Raw genomic sequence first — 18,302 nt, forward strand, 5'->3', positions numbered from 1 at the left:
TTTTCTTCAGTTTTCAAAGCACACGGTTCCAGATCGCACACACGCTCGGAGTTGCACACTCAGCTCACATTTTAGTTAAACTTTACACAAAAATCCCAAGCATGGCTGATGGTGGTTTAGTTGTACAGGTCACACAGCACCAATCAGAAGTCGACTGTAGTTGCTAACCCCACCCCATCCTGCAGGCAAAGGCCGACTAGGCACTCGCAGCCAATCACTGCGATCGGTGGACAGCCGTAAAAGAGAGGACTCTGATAAGACGCGCAGCGGACAGCAGTCTTCCCCAGCAGGTAAGATGACATCAGCCTCCTTTGCTGCTTGGGGTTACACATGCACAAACACACACTTCACCATTTCACCCACAATTTCACATATAGGGGACTGGATGCGTACAGTATGTGGCTATGGCCTTGTGTTTGTCTGTGTGATTTATGTTTTGTGTGTATTATGTGTTTTGGCATGGTTCATGGTGTGGGGATGTCCATGAATCATGGACGACATTGCTTGAACGCTAAAAGAGTTTTTAAAAGGCTCTTGATCCTTTAATTGAACTGTTAAACAAACAAAAACAAGACATACCTTGTTTGGCGGTGGTCATGTTTGGGTTTGCATGATTTAAATGGATGCTTTGGACTTCTAGGATGTTGTAATTCCTAGTGTTAATATTTAATCTGTATTTTGTGAATACTGCATGAATCTCTCTTTATATTTTGTGGTACCAAGGTGAGTCTGTTTCTTGAAAAGTAATATATTTATTGTTTATGTAATATTGAAATCACTGTGAATCTATACAATGAGGTTTTTATGTGTACGTGCGGGAATTAGATTTTCTCTGTAAAGTGGTTTTGTTTATTATTTAAAAGGGAAAAAGGAGTTCAGATTATAGTGTACTGTATATGTGATGGCTGTAATATGCGTACTGTATGCACATCTTGCATAATTGTATGCATAAAGTACCACTTTTTTTTTTAATTTAACATAGAAAAACTTTGAATTCTGTTTTCTCTTTAAAACGTAATTATTGAAAACGCTTTACAATAAGGTTGTATTCGTTAACATTAGTTAATGCATTAGCTAACATGAACAATACTTCTACCTCATTTATTTATCCCACATACTGTTAATTTCAGCATTTACTAATACATTTTTTAAATCAAACATAGTACAATGTTAACATTACCTGAACTAACGTTAACAATTGTATTGAGATTAACTAAGATTAATAAAAGCTGGCAAATGACATTGGTCATTGTTAGTTCATGTAAGTTTATGCATTCACAAATTTTAAAAGTTTCTACCGTATTGTAAAGTGTTTCCTTATCGTTTACTATTTAATAGAATTACTTGAAACATTCTTTATCCCACTGTTACTTCATCTATGTAAATAATATAACCTATTGGACTGTCGTGAAAGCCAAGTTCTCCCTATTGGACCTTTAAAATGTTCTTTTTCCTTAGAGATTATTTCATGATTCCCTGCCTTCTCCAGTTTAACGTCTCTATTAGCCTGGCTGACAGATCTAAGTGATGAAGTAGAAAAATATATATGACTGATTAACATAACCTAAATACTCTGGATATGGAATCAGCCACATTTGTAAATCTCCCGTCCGACGAAATGGCTAATCCTGCATGTAAATTCGTTTTGGCCCTATTTCCTACCCTTTCCTCCACACCCTACCCCATCCCTGACCCCACCCCCATCCTTCGCTCCTCCCCCTCAGTGGATCCTCCGTCGGGTGAGGAGTGGTCTGCGTGGAGCGTGTGTTCGGCCACGTGTGGCGAAGGCTGGCAGAGCAGAACGCGCTTCTGCGTCTCCATGTCGTACAGCACGCAGTGCAGCGGGCCGCTACGCGAACAGAGACCCTGCAATAACACTGCTGTGTGTCCAGGTAAGCACAGCCCACTTCAGGCCTCTCCTCACCCCCACCAGCTTCCTTATCCACCTCCCGTCCCACCCCCAATAGCTTTGCCCACTTGCCGATGTTCACTTTTACAGGGTCTCATTATACGAGTGTTCCCCTCAGAATCGTAGATGACGAGGAGCCATGTAAGATCTTAGTGGATTTTAAGCACAACGTTTTAGAATGTCCCTGTGGTTCTTATTGCATGTAGCTGGTGGCTTTTTTCTCTTTATTTCAGCATCTCAGGGGGAATGATGAACATCCTTTTTAGAACACCTGTCTGGCACAATGCCATTAGAAGCACAATGTTGTATTCAATGCAAATTATTTTATGCAGGCAAAATAATGATTTGCTATTTAAGATGCAAAACATGAATATAAAAGAATTGAGTCTTTTTGTCCATACAGAAGATTTGGAATTAGGTTAAATTTTTGATTTAGTAATATATACTCTATATACAGGTGTGTTTGTAGAAATGTGTCTTTCTCTCTATAAATCATACCCTAGCCGCTCTGATTACAGTGCATGGGGCCTGGGACGAGTGGTCTCCATGGAGCTTGTGTTCCTCGACGTGCGGTCGCGGATACAGGGACCGCACACGCTCCTGCAAGCCACCCCAGTTCGGAGGAAACCCCTGCGATGGTCCGGGAAAACAGACGAAGATCTGCAATATTGCCGTGTGCCCAGGTGATCGTTGGGTCTTTTAAATACCGACTTTCTCATACGGATGTAATGACTTCCATCTAGCGGCACAATTAAAGCCTAATGTGAGGCAGTGTGGGGGAACGAGATTGAAAGGAGCCATTGTGAGGTTCACGGTGAAGGATGGTGATTAAGTGAGGCTTTAAATCACTGCAGATTGGACTACAGTTTGGCAACCCGAAGCTCCCAATCTCCCATCCCTGCTTCTCTCCCTTTTTTATTCTCACTTATGCAATGTATCTTTTAACAATGGCTTCTTTTCATGCTGTCTCTTTTGCTCATTGTCTGTCTTTCTAACACGTGTGATTGGTGGTTTAACAAAGCAGTCAACCTGCGACTTCGTATCTGAATATTTTTTGGCCAGTGTAAACTATTACAAAACTAATACAACATATTGACACTGTCTGAAAACTATGCGTTTCTCAACGTTTTCTTTTCAAGAAATGGTCAGTGTAAACTTATACAAAAACAATACAAAACGAAGATTTCATTTCCAAAAAGAGATAATAATGTTTTATCGCATTTCAATTAATAGCAACAAAAGGTTTGTTTTGATTTAAGCCATAATAACTCAAAAGCTACAGCTAACTAACACAATTAAAACATGCTAAAATAATAAAATAGATGTTTTTGAAAAAAAAATGTTTTAAACATTTTAAAAACCGACTTATCTCTTTTTGGAATAAAACTCTTTAAACTTCTATAAAACTGTGTATTTCCAATATCTCTTTTTACGTAATAAAAGAAAGAAAATAAATTTTACTATAAAACATTGGTTGTTAAAGATGAAAAATTATTCTCATTTTCATCTCATTTGTACTTGCAAAACCACCAAACAAACATAACAAATTTGGTAATTTGTGCGTTCAAAAAGATTATATTGATTCTAAAATAGACATTTGATTACTAAAATGATCAAATATAGATGTGGCCCGGCAGTGAATGTAGGCAGATTTATTGTTCTTAATTTTGAAGGAGAGCTATGTCAAAGGTATTAATTTCACATTTTAAAAAGTAATATTTTCTTCTGTAGTGGACGGTGAGTGGAACGAATGGTCAAGCTGGAGTTCTTGTTCCTCGACCTGTTCTAACGGGACCATGCAGCGCACACGAGAATGTAACGGGCCCTCGTACGGGGGCATGGAGTGTCAGGGCGAGTTGAAGCAACAGAGGGAATGCTTCCTAAAAGAGTGTCCTGTGGATGGCCAGTGGCAGCCCTGGAGCACCTGGGCTGGTTGTAGCACAACATGTGGTGGAGGAAGCCAACAGAGACAAAGGGTTTGCTATGGGCCCTTCTTTCACGGAGAGCAATGTCCAGGGGACAGAGAGGAAGTTAGACGTTGCAATGAGAAGAAATGTCCAGGTGAGATCATCAAAGCTCCTCAGGCAAAGCTTCCTGAAGTACAAATTAAATTACTATTATCATCTAAAGTACAGTTTCTTTACTCGACAGACATTTGAGTATTGAGGCTCTATTTTGTTTTAGCGTGATGTTAAATGTTGTGTAGTTGCACCTTGTATGTCGTATCTGTATATTTGATTTTGGGGGTATGTACTGTCCTGCATCTCTCTGACATCTGTGGTTTCGGCAGAGCCGCATGAAATCTGTGACGAGGAGAATTTCTCCAACGTAGTGTGGAAGAGAACTCCTGCAGGGGACACAGCGGCTGTCCGCTGCCCTCCAAATGCTGTGGGTAAGACATGACTCATGCAAGCGCACACAAGCCGGAATAACTTTAGAATGACAAAAAGCTGCCCTCACAGCTACAAAGGCTTAGTTTAAAGAAGGAAACAAGCACAACCTTTAAAAACAAACGTTGCAGTTAATGTTAAATATACAGTATAGTCATAATGACTCATATCTATGTTGCAGGATTAATTCTTCGGCGATGTTCATTGGATGATGAGGGCATTGCATACTGGGAGAACCCGACTTACATGAAGTGTGTATCCAATGATTATCGCAGTATCCAAACACTGGTAAGCACAAACAGATCTTCAAACTGAGCCCTAAAGAAAATTATTATGCAGGCCAAACCCAGGATGCCCAAGGGCGTTCTCTTTCTCTATTCCAGACACGAGAACACCTGTCCAAGGCTCAGAGGGGGCTTGTGGGAGACGGGGTCTCTGAAGTGATGACCAAGCTTAGGGTGACATCCAGTGATGGAACAAGCTACAGTGGAGACCTTCTGGCTATCATAGATGTATTAAAAAACATGACAGAAATATTTAGGAGGTCTTACTACAGCCCCAGTAATGCAGATATGAGGGTCAGTAACGAATTGTATGCTTGGTTTGATAAAAGTAGAAGCGCCTTGTGTCTACATTTTTCATGTCATGTCATGTGCTTCTGTGTCACAGAATTTTGTGCAATCAGTTAGCAACTTATTGATGGAGGAAAACAGGGACAGATGGGAAGAGGCTCAGCTGGTGAGTTCATTCATTCATTTGCGCAGGGATATATTTATTTTCTCCCGCATTTATTTACTTATTCACTCGCTCATTTTTTCTCTCCCCCATTTGTTTACTCATTTATTCCCTCACTCCATCATTCATTTATACAATTACTCACTCGCTCACTCACTCACTCATTCTTTGTCTTTGTAATGTTCACATCGTCTCCGTCTTCGTCTTCCTCTCTCTCTCTCTCTCTTTCTCTCTCTCACTTAGTAATTATGCTCGTTTCAGCTGGTTTTTAAGGTGATTAATTGGCTAATTCTCTTCTCATCGCTGCACATCTTTCTCAGCTCTGTGTCTCCTGCTGTTTAGTTAGATCATTAGTTAGCTTTGAATTTATGCCTAAATGCAAGCTTCAGTTTGCCTTCTGAAAGAAAGATGTTATTAAGCTATGGCAGAACTGCAAGAGCATCGTATTTTTAGACGAATGTTATTTATTTACTACATTTACTACAAATATATTCACAGATTGACATAGTATATGTGAATCTGGGTCTGTGATATTAAGCGTTGTGGGGTTTGTTTTGAGCAGCTGGGTCCTAATGTGAAGGAGTTGTTTCGACTGGTGGAGGACTTTGTGGAGGTCATCAGTCTCCGCATGAAGGACTTCCAGGATACCTATGAGGTCACAGACAATTTAGGTCAGTAAAGATTTGTAGCAATGCATACTGTGAAAAGTGCTATACAATTAAAAGGTATTACAACTTTAGGGAACTAGAGATTCGCAAAAAGCTTTTTACAATGAACAGTAATTAACAACAATTGATAAAGGCACTCAATTCCTCCAAACACTACTTACTGACTCCCACTTTCACACGGGGTTAGAAGGTGTTAATACACAATATGCCATTGAAAGCCCTGAGCCGTGAATGAGAATGCTGTTCACACAAGCTTCCGAATGTGTGTTGCTCCGGGCATTCCGAAAGCTTTGGAATCCCACCCTGAACCGCCCACAACTAGCACAATGAAGGCTGTGTTTTACTCAGCACACAGGTTTGTAAAAACAGCGGGAAGATGAGATGTCATGGCCGTACGCTGTGGGCCGCAGCTGGCAGAGTTTAAATAGAGGGTGAGGGGGCAACAGCATGCTCTGTTTACCTCGGAATTACCTAGCCGTTCATGAGCTTACATTCTCCCATAGCGCCAACATCTGTTTCACAGGAAAAGACCTGCACTGGACACACAAACATGCAGAACAACAGACAGAACGTATCGTAAACGTATCGTTTGTTGCTTGGTTAGTTAGATGACTAGTAGGGCTGTTCACCGATTAAATCGCAATTAAACGCATCCATAATAAAAGATTGTGTTTATAATAGTGTCTGTGCACTGTGAATATTTTTTTTATTCTAAAAAACACACAAACAAGTGTTTCTTTAAGAAAGAAAATATTAAAATGAATAGCTTTGTTTATCAATTTAAGTTATATACAAATATAAATGCACAGTATACAGTAATAGCGATTACTATTTGAACAGCCTTGATGTCTGGTTAATCAGTTGCTTAGTTGGTTAGTTACGTAGCTTATTATTTTATTAGTTTATTTAGTTTCTTGGTTATTTAACTTAGACATTACATTTGAAGGGGTAAAATAATAGAAGACAAAGTATTAAAATCTGAACACAGTAGGCCTACCTTAAATTAGCAAGGAACGAAAGAACTGCAGTTAACATCTTTTTACAAGGCGATTCAGGTGAAAGTAATGATAAAATGAGTCCATGGCAAGCAGCACAAGTCAGACTATAAAAGATTGAAAGCAGGTTAACTGAGAGATTTTGTTTCTCCGAATCTTCTGACAACATGACATATTCTCCATGTGAGATATGAGCAGTGAGTCAAGATATTGGTGTTGCCATAGTTCCTACCGTTCCTTCTGGTTTTCCCCTCCAGTGCTGAGTATTCACAAGAGGCCTGTCGCAGGAAATACGGATATCACTTTCCCCATGAAAGGATGGAGGGGGATGGTGGACTGGGCTCGCAACTCAGAGGACAAAGTTAGAGTGCCCAAAAACATCCTGGTCACTGGAAAGCCAGGTGAGAAACACACAATCGCATGTACATGTCTTCTAATGCCTGTCACAACTGTGGCGTGGCGGTTCAGGCACACAAAGAGAGAAGATTACTGAAGATTGTTAAGCTTTACAAGGTCTGATGTTACAGGTCATTAAAGAAGCTCCAGTCCCTTGTGACTATGCTAATAGGGAAGTTGCTGTTTAATCAGGAGTCGGCAGGAGCCAATCAAGTGCAATTAGGTTTAATTCCCCTTCCCATTGGGGGATCTGTTGCCATGCCACCAGCAGCTGATTGACAGGTCTTCATGTTATAGATATGTTGAGAACATTTATATTGAAAATGGATTGGGATAAACCAAATTACCTCTGGTGGATACAAGGTGGGGAGGGATTTGACATCATGAGACTGAGCACACACCACAGAGTGGATAAAACCATCTCATCCTCACCATCACTTCTTTAATATCGCCTAGCATTTACCAGACAGTAATGTAACTGTGAAGTCTAAAGTGTTGACTTCAGTTCAAGTGACTTTCTTGTTTTCAAAAACACAAAAGATACTTTTGGAAGAATGTAACCAAACAACATCGGTCCGCGATGACTTCTATTGTATGGACACAAAACCATTGAAAATTTCCCCAAATGTCTTCGTTTGTGTTCCACAGAAGAAAGAGTCATATACAGGATTGAAATTAAATAAAGGTGAATAGATTTAAAGAACAGTTTTATTTGTGGGTTAACTATCCCTTTAAATGCAAACAGAAGGTCTGCTCTGGATGTGTGCATCAAGCAAACCCATTGAAATAAGACAAATACTGTATATGTTATGTGTTATGTTATATTAATGTTAGATAAAACTATCATTGATTAAACGTTCCTCTTTATTCATTTAATTTTCTTATTAAATCAGATGCAATGGAATTGTAAATCAGTAATGAAGGTGCACCAGTCATTGCAACAAAAAAAAATCATTTTAGTTATAATATGAAACAAAGGTCAACATAAATAAATCTCAGACTTTCCTATTCAGATGAGATTAGATTTGAATGCCCAAAATAGCCAGAACACAGGCTTCAGGCACTTTGCCTAATACGATAGATTATTTTTACCAAGGTTGTGTGAGAAAATGCACTTGTTGGATGAAAATCCCCATCCTGCATCACACAAATCCACCCAACCTCCTTGGGGAAAACAAGTCCCGTCCGAATCGCCTTCTAGGAAAACGTCTTCATGTCTGTTATAAAGAACACATTCCTGCAGAACCATGTGCTGTAGGTAAATGGCCCCTCAGGTGTCATCTGTCCCCATTATTGTGGCAGTGGCATATTGGCAGACAGGCTGGGGGAAAGGGGGTGCGCAAGCAAAAACACAATTACCCTGAGGGAGTCCAAAACTGTCACACACCCACCCCGCTTCCCCCTCCACGTTCTTGCCCATGAGAGCTCAGCTGCAGCCCTGGAGATGTGGCCTCTACCCGCCGCCTGGAAGAACCCTACAAACTCTCTCTCTCTTTCACTGTCTGTCTCTTATTCTCTCTGTGTCTCTCCCCTATATCTTATGCCAGTCTGCCAGGCTCGAGTCCACATGTTTGGGCATGAGATGGAGCAGTGTAGCTTGAAAAGCATATGGACCTTATGTGTGTGTGTAGGCATGTGTGTGAATGCATTGTTTTAGGATGTTGCTGTTTTTTGACAGTGATGTAACGCGAGTGTGACGGAGGCTGAACCGTTGCCCTTTCATCTCACACACGCCTTTTCAGCCGCTCTGGTCTCTTCATTAGCACAAGAAATACAACACTGTCATTTTGAACCAACAGGCAATGCCAACGTTCCACCATTCAACGCGTACCTGCCTGTGAATGATAAGGCCAGCTTTTATCAACCAAGTGCTTGAGTGTGTATACAGGGAGGTATTACAGTCTGAGACCACATTCGGAATTTAAAATCGGATTTAAGCTCAAAAATACTTTTTCAGGACGTTTTTAAAATGAAAAAGTATTGAATTAATAAGAAATATTTGATGCAAGTCGAATTGATTTCCTTATTTCCATTGAAGAACATGTATGTAGAACATACAAGACAAAATGTGTCATCCGAGTTTTTGAAAGCTGATGACTTTAAAATAAAAATGGAAAAAGACATGCTTAAATTATTTTAAAAATTTTAATTACTTAGAAGCTTTGAAGAATGTTGAATTTATGCTGAAATGTGTGACGATAATAATGAAAAAGTCGTGTTAACTTCAAAATGCAAAAATGCTCAAATTTAGCTTTTGTGCGTATTTGTGTGTGGGGGTAGGGATGCAAGATATACTGAAATTTAGCAAATGTTAGTACTGCAGTATGCATATGACAATGGTTTGCAATACTTGTTTTTTGTTTAAAATAAAGCCAATACAGACTGGCAAGACCGAGAGAGTGATTTCTACAAATAATGTGGCATTTTATGTTGGTTATAATTTGTTAGTGTTTAAATCTATTGTAATATAACAATAGATGTTTGATTAACAATATATTATATATTTTTTATATATTTGAATAACTTACAGATTTATTCTATCACACATCACAATATCGATCAGCTTACTGCAAATCACATTTCTCTTCAATATTGTGCAGTCGTAGTGTGGTTAAGGTGTGTAAGCAAATGTTTACAGGTCTCTAGCGATGTAGACCTACTTTAGTAAGGAACTAGAGGGAGAGAAACTTTCAGAATTTCCTTTTTACATTACAGGTCTTAAAGAGAGTTTGATAACATTATTATGTTAAAACGCAATGACAAGTCTAAACCAACTCTAAACATCATCCTTCATTTGTTTATGTCTCTCTCTACACAGATACTGTCAAGTGTAATGTCTGTGTCTATGATGTGTTTGTTTATGTTATAGATGAAGATGAAGCTTCAGCATTTGTGACTGGTATTGTACTCTACAGAAACTTGGGCAGTATTCTCTCTCTAAAGAGGTGAGACTTTATTTTCATTAAATTGATGAAGCATTGCCTTGCTTTTGTGTTATATATTGTTTTATATACAAATATAATATACAGTACAGTGTATAAAAACCTCCATGTTCCTAGGTTCCATGTCATTACGGCTAAACAATGAAATATATTAAAGTGATAGTGGTTTTGTGTCGATACAGTATATGTTGTGTCACAGGAAAGTGTCAGCTTCTCTTAAAGGAGTAGTTCACCGTTAAAATCTAAATTCTGTCATCATTTACACGCCCTCTTGTCATTTCAAAACTGAATGATTTTTCTCCTTCCGCACAACACAAAAGATATTTTGTAGAATGTGGTTAACAGCCCGCTATTCATATTGGTTACGATAGAAGTGAGTGGGGGGCTCTGCTGTTCTGTTAGCAAAATATTTTCATTTGTGTTCTGCAGAAGAAAGAATCTCATACAGGTTTGAAATGACAAGAGAAATGATGACAGAATTGTCATTTCGAAGGTGAACTACTCCTTTAAACTCAAGTTTGTGAACTCCTCTCCTGTTCCCCTCATGTTGTTTCTCACGCTTTGTGATTTCCACAGAAATAGTACAGTGCTGAACTCCAAGGTGATCTCTTTGACAATCAGACCCACCCCCATCTCTCTCACAACTCCACTTGAGATCGAGTTCTCGCATCTTTATAACGTAAGTCAGCCGACCTTTAAACCGGTCCGAACAGGGTCTCATTCCAATATTATTCAGACTGTGACTACAAAACCTTTTCACTTAAAAACGAATTTGCATAGACAACACCATCTGATGTTTTCACGTATAAAAAGTCGGTACATCCCTCGCTTTTTCTCTCCACAGGGAACCACAAACCAGACCTGCATTTCCTGGGACGAGAATGACAGGTGAGCAGCCGTTTATTGATTTAAAGCTGTTTTGCTGTCTGCTGAGATTTTTGGATGAATCTTCACTCACACCGTGACACAGTAGGGTGTACTTTCGGCAGCTTAAGGAGGCGTATGCATGATATGATGATAAAGGATTGCAGGCACACACGTTTTAACATTGATGGAATATACACTGAGTGTTTGTTTAGTTTTGGTCATATTTATATACTAGCCAATTGTTTTTCATTTTAATCGATGTGGCATTACACACCATACGTATCACCATCTGTAAGATGAGATGTATTTTTGCACAAGCACTTTATTCTGTAGTGAGGGCTTGAGGACTGCAAAAGCAATTTTTTAGCATGTATTTTATTCAACGAGTGATTTTGTTTTAGTTTTAATTTGTGTTTTCATATCTAGTAATTTTCTTACTTTGAAACACTATAAAAATTGACAGTGCATATCAGAGAAATCTGCACATTGCAGATAGCTGTCTGGATTTTGAGTTGACCCCACACGGAGGTCATTTTGAAGCGGATGATTCATGCACGGTGCGTTCCGTCTGTAGTGTACGCGCATTGACAGCAATTATGGAAAACGGCAAAGGATTATGTTTTGCCTTGACAAAGAACCATGGGCCTTCTGGTCATGCTTTGACTTTTACCTCCCCACACATATTCATCTCCTAGTGCTCTTTTTCTTTTAAAACTGAGAAAAACGATGCGGTGCCCATAGCACTTAATGGGGTGTGGGTGGGACATTTGCATTTGGAGGCATACATATAGATATATTACAGATGTGAGACAGAAAAAGTTTTCAGTCTCTTTCCTGGAGGGGAAAAAGAACAATGCAAATAAAAAACTAATAAATAACTAGATTTTAGCATTTTTTAGAAGATAATGTGATTTAAGGAGTGTTTGGTTGCCAGAGGTTTGCCACATATGAAGTTGCTATAGTAAGTGTGAGTGGTTTCTAGGCAGTTGTTATATGCTTTGCAGAAGTGTGTTAAGTAGTGTATTTTGGAAAACATAAAATAAGTTTGCCTCTTTTGTTAATATGGTGAACCCACAACCTCTAGATACGCCCCAATGTATCACACGCAAAGCGAAAATCTTAGTTTTGATCTCCAGAAAATTAATAGCACACCTGTCCTTAACACTTCATATGATTTGATGCATAAATTACACCCATAGCACAAAAAGCGTTTCCATTGTGGCGTGTAAAGAAACAACACAGAGAGATGAGAAATAGGGAGCGACAAGGAGGGCGATGACAGAGTGTCAGATAAAAGAAGTGAACGAGAGAAAGAGGGTAGAAAGAGAGTGCCACCGAGAAGACAGCGAAATGTAATCTGGCTGCATTGAGCGAGAGGGGAAACGGGGGGTTGGCGCATGTTTGACGCAAAATTAAAATCCATCTCGGACAGCTGCTATGATTAATGATTCATATTTGGGAGAGAAATTGGAATGTGAGGAGGCTTGTCATTGAGTCTTTTTTTAACAGCTTTAAGGCGTGTAGGTTTCTGTTGACTCGCACCTCAGTCTCAAGCCAACCAAACAAGCCAGTACATTGCCAGACATTTTTTCACCACTTGGTAGACGTTCCCTTTCATTCATCCCTGTGCTTTAAGGCATCTAGCGTGCATTTGATTTAGTTCAAAAGTGACTGTGGGTATATTTTCTTTCTTGCAGGCATTTTTCCTCACGCATCTGGACTTGGCATGTTCTCGGCAAACGTTCACACACAGAGCTGGACTCCAACCCCAGCAATCCAATTACACAGCTGCGCTGCGCTGTGCTGTCTTTGTATTTGTGTAGTCGACACAAGGTCTTAATCGCATCACGTGTAGCGTCTGTGCGGACGTTGATAATATATTGGGTTTCAGGTTTATGTGCTAACGTTGACACCGAGTCCTCCCCTGGGGCTGCAACACAGTTCTGTACTGTATGGCCTTCAGCACCATCCGAGGTGCATTGTGGGTAACGTAGGCTGATGCACTGCAGAACTATACTGCACAGTGACTTTCGACTGGTGCTTGAAGCTCTTGTGTGGAATAGGACTATGTGTGTGTTTTGACTCCATATTTATTTTGTGGTTGCTTGAAGAGGACACTAGATGATTGATGAGTTGCTGTAAGGATCAGTTGTGCGTGGAGTGGGTATGTCGCCTTTGGATATGACTTTCATTGATGTCATTATGAGGTCTTTGTTGCAATTATTGGAGCGTCAGATCAGGCACAGCCGAATCGTGCTGTCAAGAGGGTTCCACGTTAAGATTATGAGATTCACTTTGGTGTGGCTACAGACATTGTTTGAGCATAAGCACTTTTTTTAGCTATGATGTCTAAACCCCTCACCATAATTGTATAACATCCTGTATTATATATTATTCCCAGTTTTCAGTGGAAATACACAAAGGCTTTTTATTCATTATTCTGTATCTGAAAATACAGTATGAGGACTATTTCTAGCCTTCATAAATAGTTGATAGTAAATAAACACCAGGCACTCGGATCGGTTTATGACTCTGTTAGAAGTTTTCAGGTCTCATTGGCCCAGTGTAATATCGGTCCTCTGGTCCAATGCACTTCTCCTCCACACTTTGTAATCCTCCAAAGTTTTGACAGGTACAAAAGGCTGTTCTTTACTCCACTTGTATGACTTCCTGCCGGCTGAACCACATGAAAACATCACATGCCACATCCACACTGGCCTTTAGAAAACTAATTTTTGTATTAATTGCTATTTTTAAAGTTAACCAGCAAAAATAAATAAATAGCAAATTTCTATATTATCTGAAGAAACTGTCAGGCACAAGACTTTTCTTGTTCCCAGTTTTTGCTCTTTTGTGTAGTTTCAAAGGCATTGCTGTGGGTACAGGTATATATGCTAGGCTGTTGCTTTCTACCCCATGCCATAAGCCCACCCCTCACGTTATGTTTTGATATGTGTGGCCCCACTTTTGCAGGACTTTTGTATGTCTGTGGTAATACCTCTCTCCAATATACCCCATGTAAGGTATTTAATGTCCATTACAAACTGTGCAATTCTGGGCATGAAATAGGCCCATAGCAGGCTATGAATACTACACATTCTTGAACAGTGAGTTAGCAATTACCAATAACAAGATTTTAATAATAGAAAAAAAACGTATAAACCATTCTAATGGATTTAATGGTTATAATGCGTTGGTTTGAATGGAAACTGCAATGGTCTCTTATTTGGTAATGTGTTTGGTTCTATTGGTGGGATGTAATCTGGCAGATGTAAAACAACTTAAAGCAACTTGTTGAAATCATTAAAACCTACGAAATTAGGCTTAAATAATGGTTTTAATGGTAATTCAGTTCATGGTGTTCTAAAAAGGAAACCTTTAGAAGTAGTATTTTTGTTGTTTAGGTTTATTTTATTCAATTTTATTATTATTATTATCATCATTATAATAACCAGCCATGATGTAATAACTAACCCAGGAATGTTATTTTCTTTCATTTTAAATGACATTTTGTAGCCGCGTTTTTTCCACATCAGCTAACCTGGCCATGCAGAAAGCAGAGGTGCGCGCCGCATCGCATCGTCCATTCATCCGTGTTTTCGCGGTGTTTTTTTAGCGCTCCGGCTTTCACACGTCGCGGTCGGCGCATCCTGGATGAGGGAAAACAGCGGTTTTATCGCGCAAGGGTTTGATCTGTATCTCTCCGCTCCGCAGCTCGTCGTTGCTGGGCTCCTGGTCTGCGCGAGGCTGCAGAGCCGTGCCCGTCGACTCCAGCACCACCAAATGCTTGTGTGACAGACTCTCCACCTTCGCCATTTTAGCACGCCTCAACCCCGATGTGGTAAGTGCGATCGTTTCTTTTGTTTCTCTTAACATTGCAAGTGTAAAAAGACTCGTTTGTGTGATGTGCTGTGTTTAAATGTACGGCGTTTTTTAGGCTATAGGCGTCATTGTGTATCAACAGATCCCACTCTCACTCCCCCTCTTTCTCTTCTCGGCATACCACAGAGATTTAATGCGAACAAATTAAGAACAATGTTGCATTTCTTTAGTATGTGGAAGTATATGTTTATAACAAAATCAATGGATGTTTAGTGACATGTTGCTGTGATGGAACACGGTGTATCAAACACGATGGCTTTGATATGCATTGCATTTGCATGCATTACAGTATACATTTTGTCTTTACAATTATGCATGTCATTCGTTATATGATGGTTTTGTTCATCTACATACATGTAGTGATGTCAGGCTCATTTTTTTTATCCATTTGAATGACAAAAACACTCCCACATATTTTATTGTAATTTCTAGAAATCTTTTGGGTTGCGTGCTGCATAGCCTTTGCGTTGTTTCTAGTGTTTTAAAAATGTGTAGGCTACGGTGATTTTGTCGCCTTTGCATGAGCATGAAATGTAAATCTTGATGAAATGCATCAGTACATCTGGGCCTTAGAGGGATGTGGATGTGTAAAGCTATATGTCTTGTGTTAAAATACTTTTTTTCCTAAAATGATGAGATTTGGCTGGGTTTGATGCAGGGAAGGGGAGCGTCTTTGTGTTGAATTTTCATTCGGAGTGATTAGTTATTATTAGACTGGAAACTGCCTCTGAAGCAGTTTATTCACCAGTTGCCCTGGAAACAGCATGGCCAGTGGAAGTTCTTAAAGCTATAGAAGACGTTATAACACTCTCTTTGTGCAGCCTGGCCCAGATATGAGCCAGCGAGCCAAAAAAAGAGGAAGAGGAAGCTTTACACCCTACTGGCAAAAACAATGGCCACGTCTTTGCCCGTTTTCCCAGCCAAGATGTTTCCGATTGGCTGTTTTCATGTTTTAAGTCACTGTTGTGATTTGGGAAACCAAGTGGAAAGAAAGGGATCGTAACAGAAAAACGACTTCTCCATTTTAGATTCTATTTTCTTGAGAAGATAACCAGAAAATGGGCTTCATGTGATGACAACCAGACATGACTTATTTATTTTTAAAACAGTGATTTAATCAATCTGACAGTAGGTTACAGAAATAATCTTCATTTGTAGAGCTTTTAAAAATACAACCTTTAAGTACCCCAAAACCATATTATGGCAATTCTTAAAACATTTTAAGGAAGCTAACTTGTGTGATTTCATATTGTCTAATTCGTACGTTAAAGTAAAATCTGTTTTCACGTCAATGTCATTAGGTTTAGGTCTTCGTTATTGCGTTTTCTAATAATTGTATGTTTATGATAAATCGTACGATTTAGCCACTTCATGAAAAAGCTATGGATTCTCGTGAGATCAGGCTGAGTAACCTTATATATACAGTACTTCAATAAAAAACTCTGTGTCTACACCGGACACGACCGACGTGAGACGACACACGGCTTATGATACACTGATAATACAAAATGATACACTGGGTAACTAAAATTTAAATGATAATGAGTTCTTCTATTGTCTTTTGTTGTGCCACGTCCGGTGTAGATACGGTGTTACAGTAAGAAACAAAGCTCTGTTTTAAAATAAATGTGCCATCTTAAAGCCACATGCACATTTTTTTAATCCTACAAACATCTTCGTTGTTTTGCAGATCTGTCTTCCAGTGTGCTCCCATATGCATTTATGCATGAGATGCACTGGCGTTTGCATTCAGGCTTGCACTTGTAAAGGCCACATGATCTGCATGGTCTCCTCGCTGAGATGCTAATGCCGTTCGTTACGTAGGCTGCGTGTCTTGCTCTACTTGCTCGTAAGGAAGTGAAATATGGGAATGTCGCAGTTAGCTCTTCACATGCCTCGTGGGAAGCATGTTGTGGGGATTTCGTTTGTGTTACTGTGTGCCAGCAGAAGGAAGGGCCTTTCCTCCCCTTTGGCTCCACTCCCTGTCTGTGTCTCTCCTCATCTCGCTCCAGACCTCCACCGCTATGCGACTAATTATTCCTGCAGTTCCACTTGCCACCTCAAAAGGCCCATCCAACGCCCCCCCCACCGGCAACTAGCATCCTACAGCTTCAGAATGATAAAGAGCCAGCAAAAAAATAACAAGCGTTCTCTGTTTCTACTTCACTTCCTACATTCTGAAACTGTGGTGGATTGAAAATATGATGAGGCTAATGTCAAATACAACGGTGCAAGAGAAGTAGCACTGCAGCTGTATTAATAATATTCAGTTTAGTAGTTTGTACAGATGTCTTTAGTTTTGAGTACAGCTGAGGTTTACATGCGGCAGTCCAACTTAAGCAGTTTGATAAGAGGAATTGCTTTGTTTTAGGCTGAAATGAATATTTATGAGCTGAAGCTTGGAGTTATGCTGTTTCGGAGGGGGTCAGTGAAGATGGCCACAAACTCCACACAGAATTAAGGCCATCGTCCCATATAAAATAAGTATAAAAAATGCAAATACATTACTCATGATATGCAAAAAAAGTATTGCTTTCAATAGGAGAAACAGAGAAACCGGGACTAAAACACACAATTATTTGCTGAAGTTAAAAGCAGTTGGACTCGACAGTGATCCTTACGACTTACAAAGGAAACAGGTTTCCTTGGACACTGATATGTTGCACGGAATTGCTTTTCCTGGTATTTGTATGTAGCTATTTTGCTGAGTGTTTTGCCACTCAAAGGAGCGTGTTCACTTGGTGTTCACTGGAAAAGTGACGTTACGTGTATACCCTTTATAGAAAAGTCTATAGGTCTTAATTTAAATACTAATGCAAAGAGTATTTGCTTGTTAAACGTTTTTTTTCTTTGTTGTGTATTTTCTATTCAAACACTCAGTTAAGGTTAGAATTTAACATATTTCCTTTATATAAAGAAGAAGTGTACATCATATTCATAAACGATTAGCTATTTTCCATTGAGGGGCGGGAGCTACAGCACAAGGAGCTGCAATATTTACATTCCAGAGAGCATTTAATTGGACAAAAGTAGTCCTCCGGGAAAATTAATAATGCTTTTGGTTCATTTTTTCAAGACAGGGTTTAATTTTCTAATATTAAATTCAAATACAATTTTGCTATACATTACTTTTTTCTAACATACTATACTGAGCAGGGGGTTACTTGTTGCAAATTATGATTCCATGGCTTTTCTTAATGTATGCAAATATGCTTATATTGACTTTTGAGACATATGGCAAAGATCGACTGAACGTTGACCCATCTTTGCGTGCCAAATGATGACTCTGCTCTTAGTTTAGCTATGGGTCTGTGTCTGCCCTGATAGACTGAATCATTCCCTTGGTTCAATAGAGGCTGCTCTGGATTCTTGCTGTCCAGGACAGCTTAGGCTTAGTCAAGTGTTTGATTGGCTGGGAGGAGACAAACTTGGTCTCAGAGGATACATTTCTTTCTGGAGTGTCAGTAGGGACCTCACTGCAGTGCAGATTAATCAGAGGGATTTAATTAACTTTGCCC

General features: G+C 39.5%; 1 protein-coding gene across 1 annotated transcript in view; it reads left to right on the forward strand.

The window, feature by feature from the left end:
* The window catches only part of adgrb1a (adhesion G protein-coupled receptor B1a), a gene marked incomplete at its 5' end in the record, with an annotated part of 54,177 nt that overhangs the window by 13,854 nt on the left and 22,021 nt on the right, over positions 1 to 18,302 (forward strand). Inside the window, 14 exons of the mRNA XM_079469420.1 lie at positions 186 to 290; positions 1,725 to 1,892; positions 2,413 to 2,592; positions 3,641 to 3,970; positions 4,200 to 4,301; positions 4,481 to 4,587; positions 4,683 to 4,877; positions 4,969 to 5,037; positions 5,597 to 5,705; positions 6,955 to 7,098; positions 9,963 to 10,038; positions 10,612 to 10,714; positions 10,880 to 10,923; positions 14,617 to 14,743. Coding sequence (XP_079325546.1) covers positions 186 to 290; positions 1,725 to 1,892; positions 2,413 to 2,592; positions 3,641 to 3,970; positions 4,200 to 4,301; positions 4,481 to 4,587; positions 4,683 to 4,877; positions 4,969 to 5,037; positions 5,597 to 5,705; positions 6,955 to 7,098; positions 9,963 to 10,038; positions 10,612 to 10,714; positions 10,880 to 10,923; positions 14,617 to 14,743 — 1,859 coding nt within the window. The remainder of the gene's footprint in view (positions 1 to 185; positions 291 to 1,724; positions 1,893 to 2,412; positions 2,593 to 3,640; positions 3,971 to 4,199; positions 4,302 to 4,480; positions 4,588 to 4,682; positions 4,878 to 4,968; positions 5,038 to 5,596; positions 5,706 to 6,954; positions 7,099 to 9,962; positions 10,039 to 10,611; positions 10,715 to 10,879; positions 10,924 to 14,616; positions 14,744 to 18,302) is intronic.

The sequence above is a fragment of the Barbatula barbatula genome (genome assembly GCF_947034865.1).
Source record: "Barbatula barbatula genome assembly, chromosome: 12".
In the NCBI taxonomy this organism is placed as follows: Eukaryota; Metazoa; Chordata; class Actinopteri; order Cypriniformes; family Nemacheilidae; genus Barbatula; species Barbatula barbatula.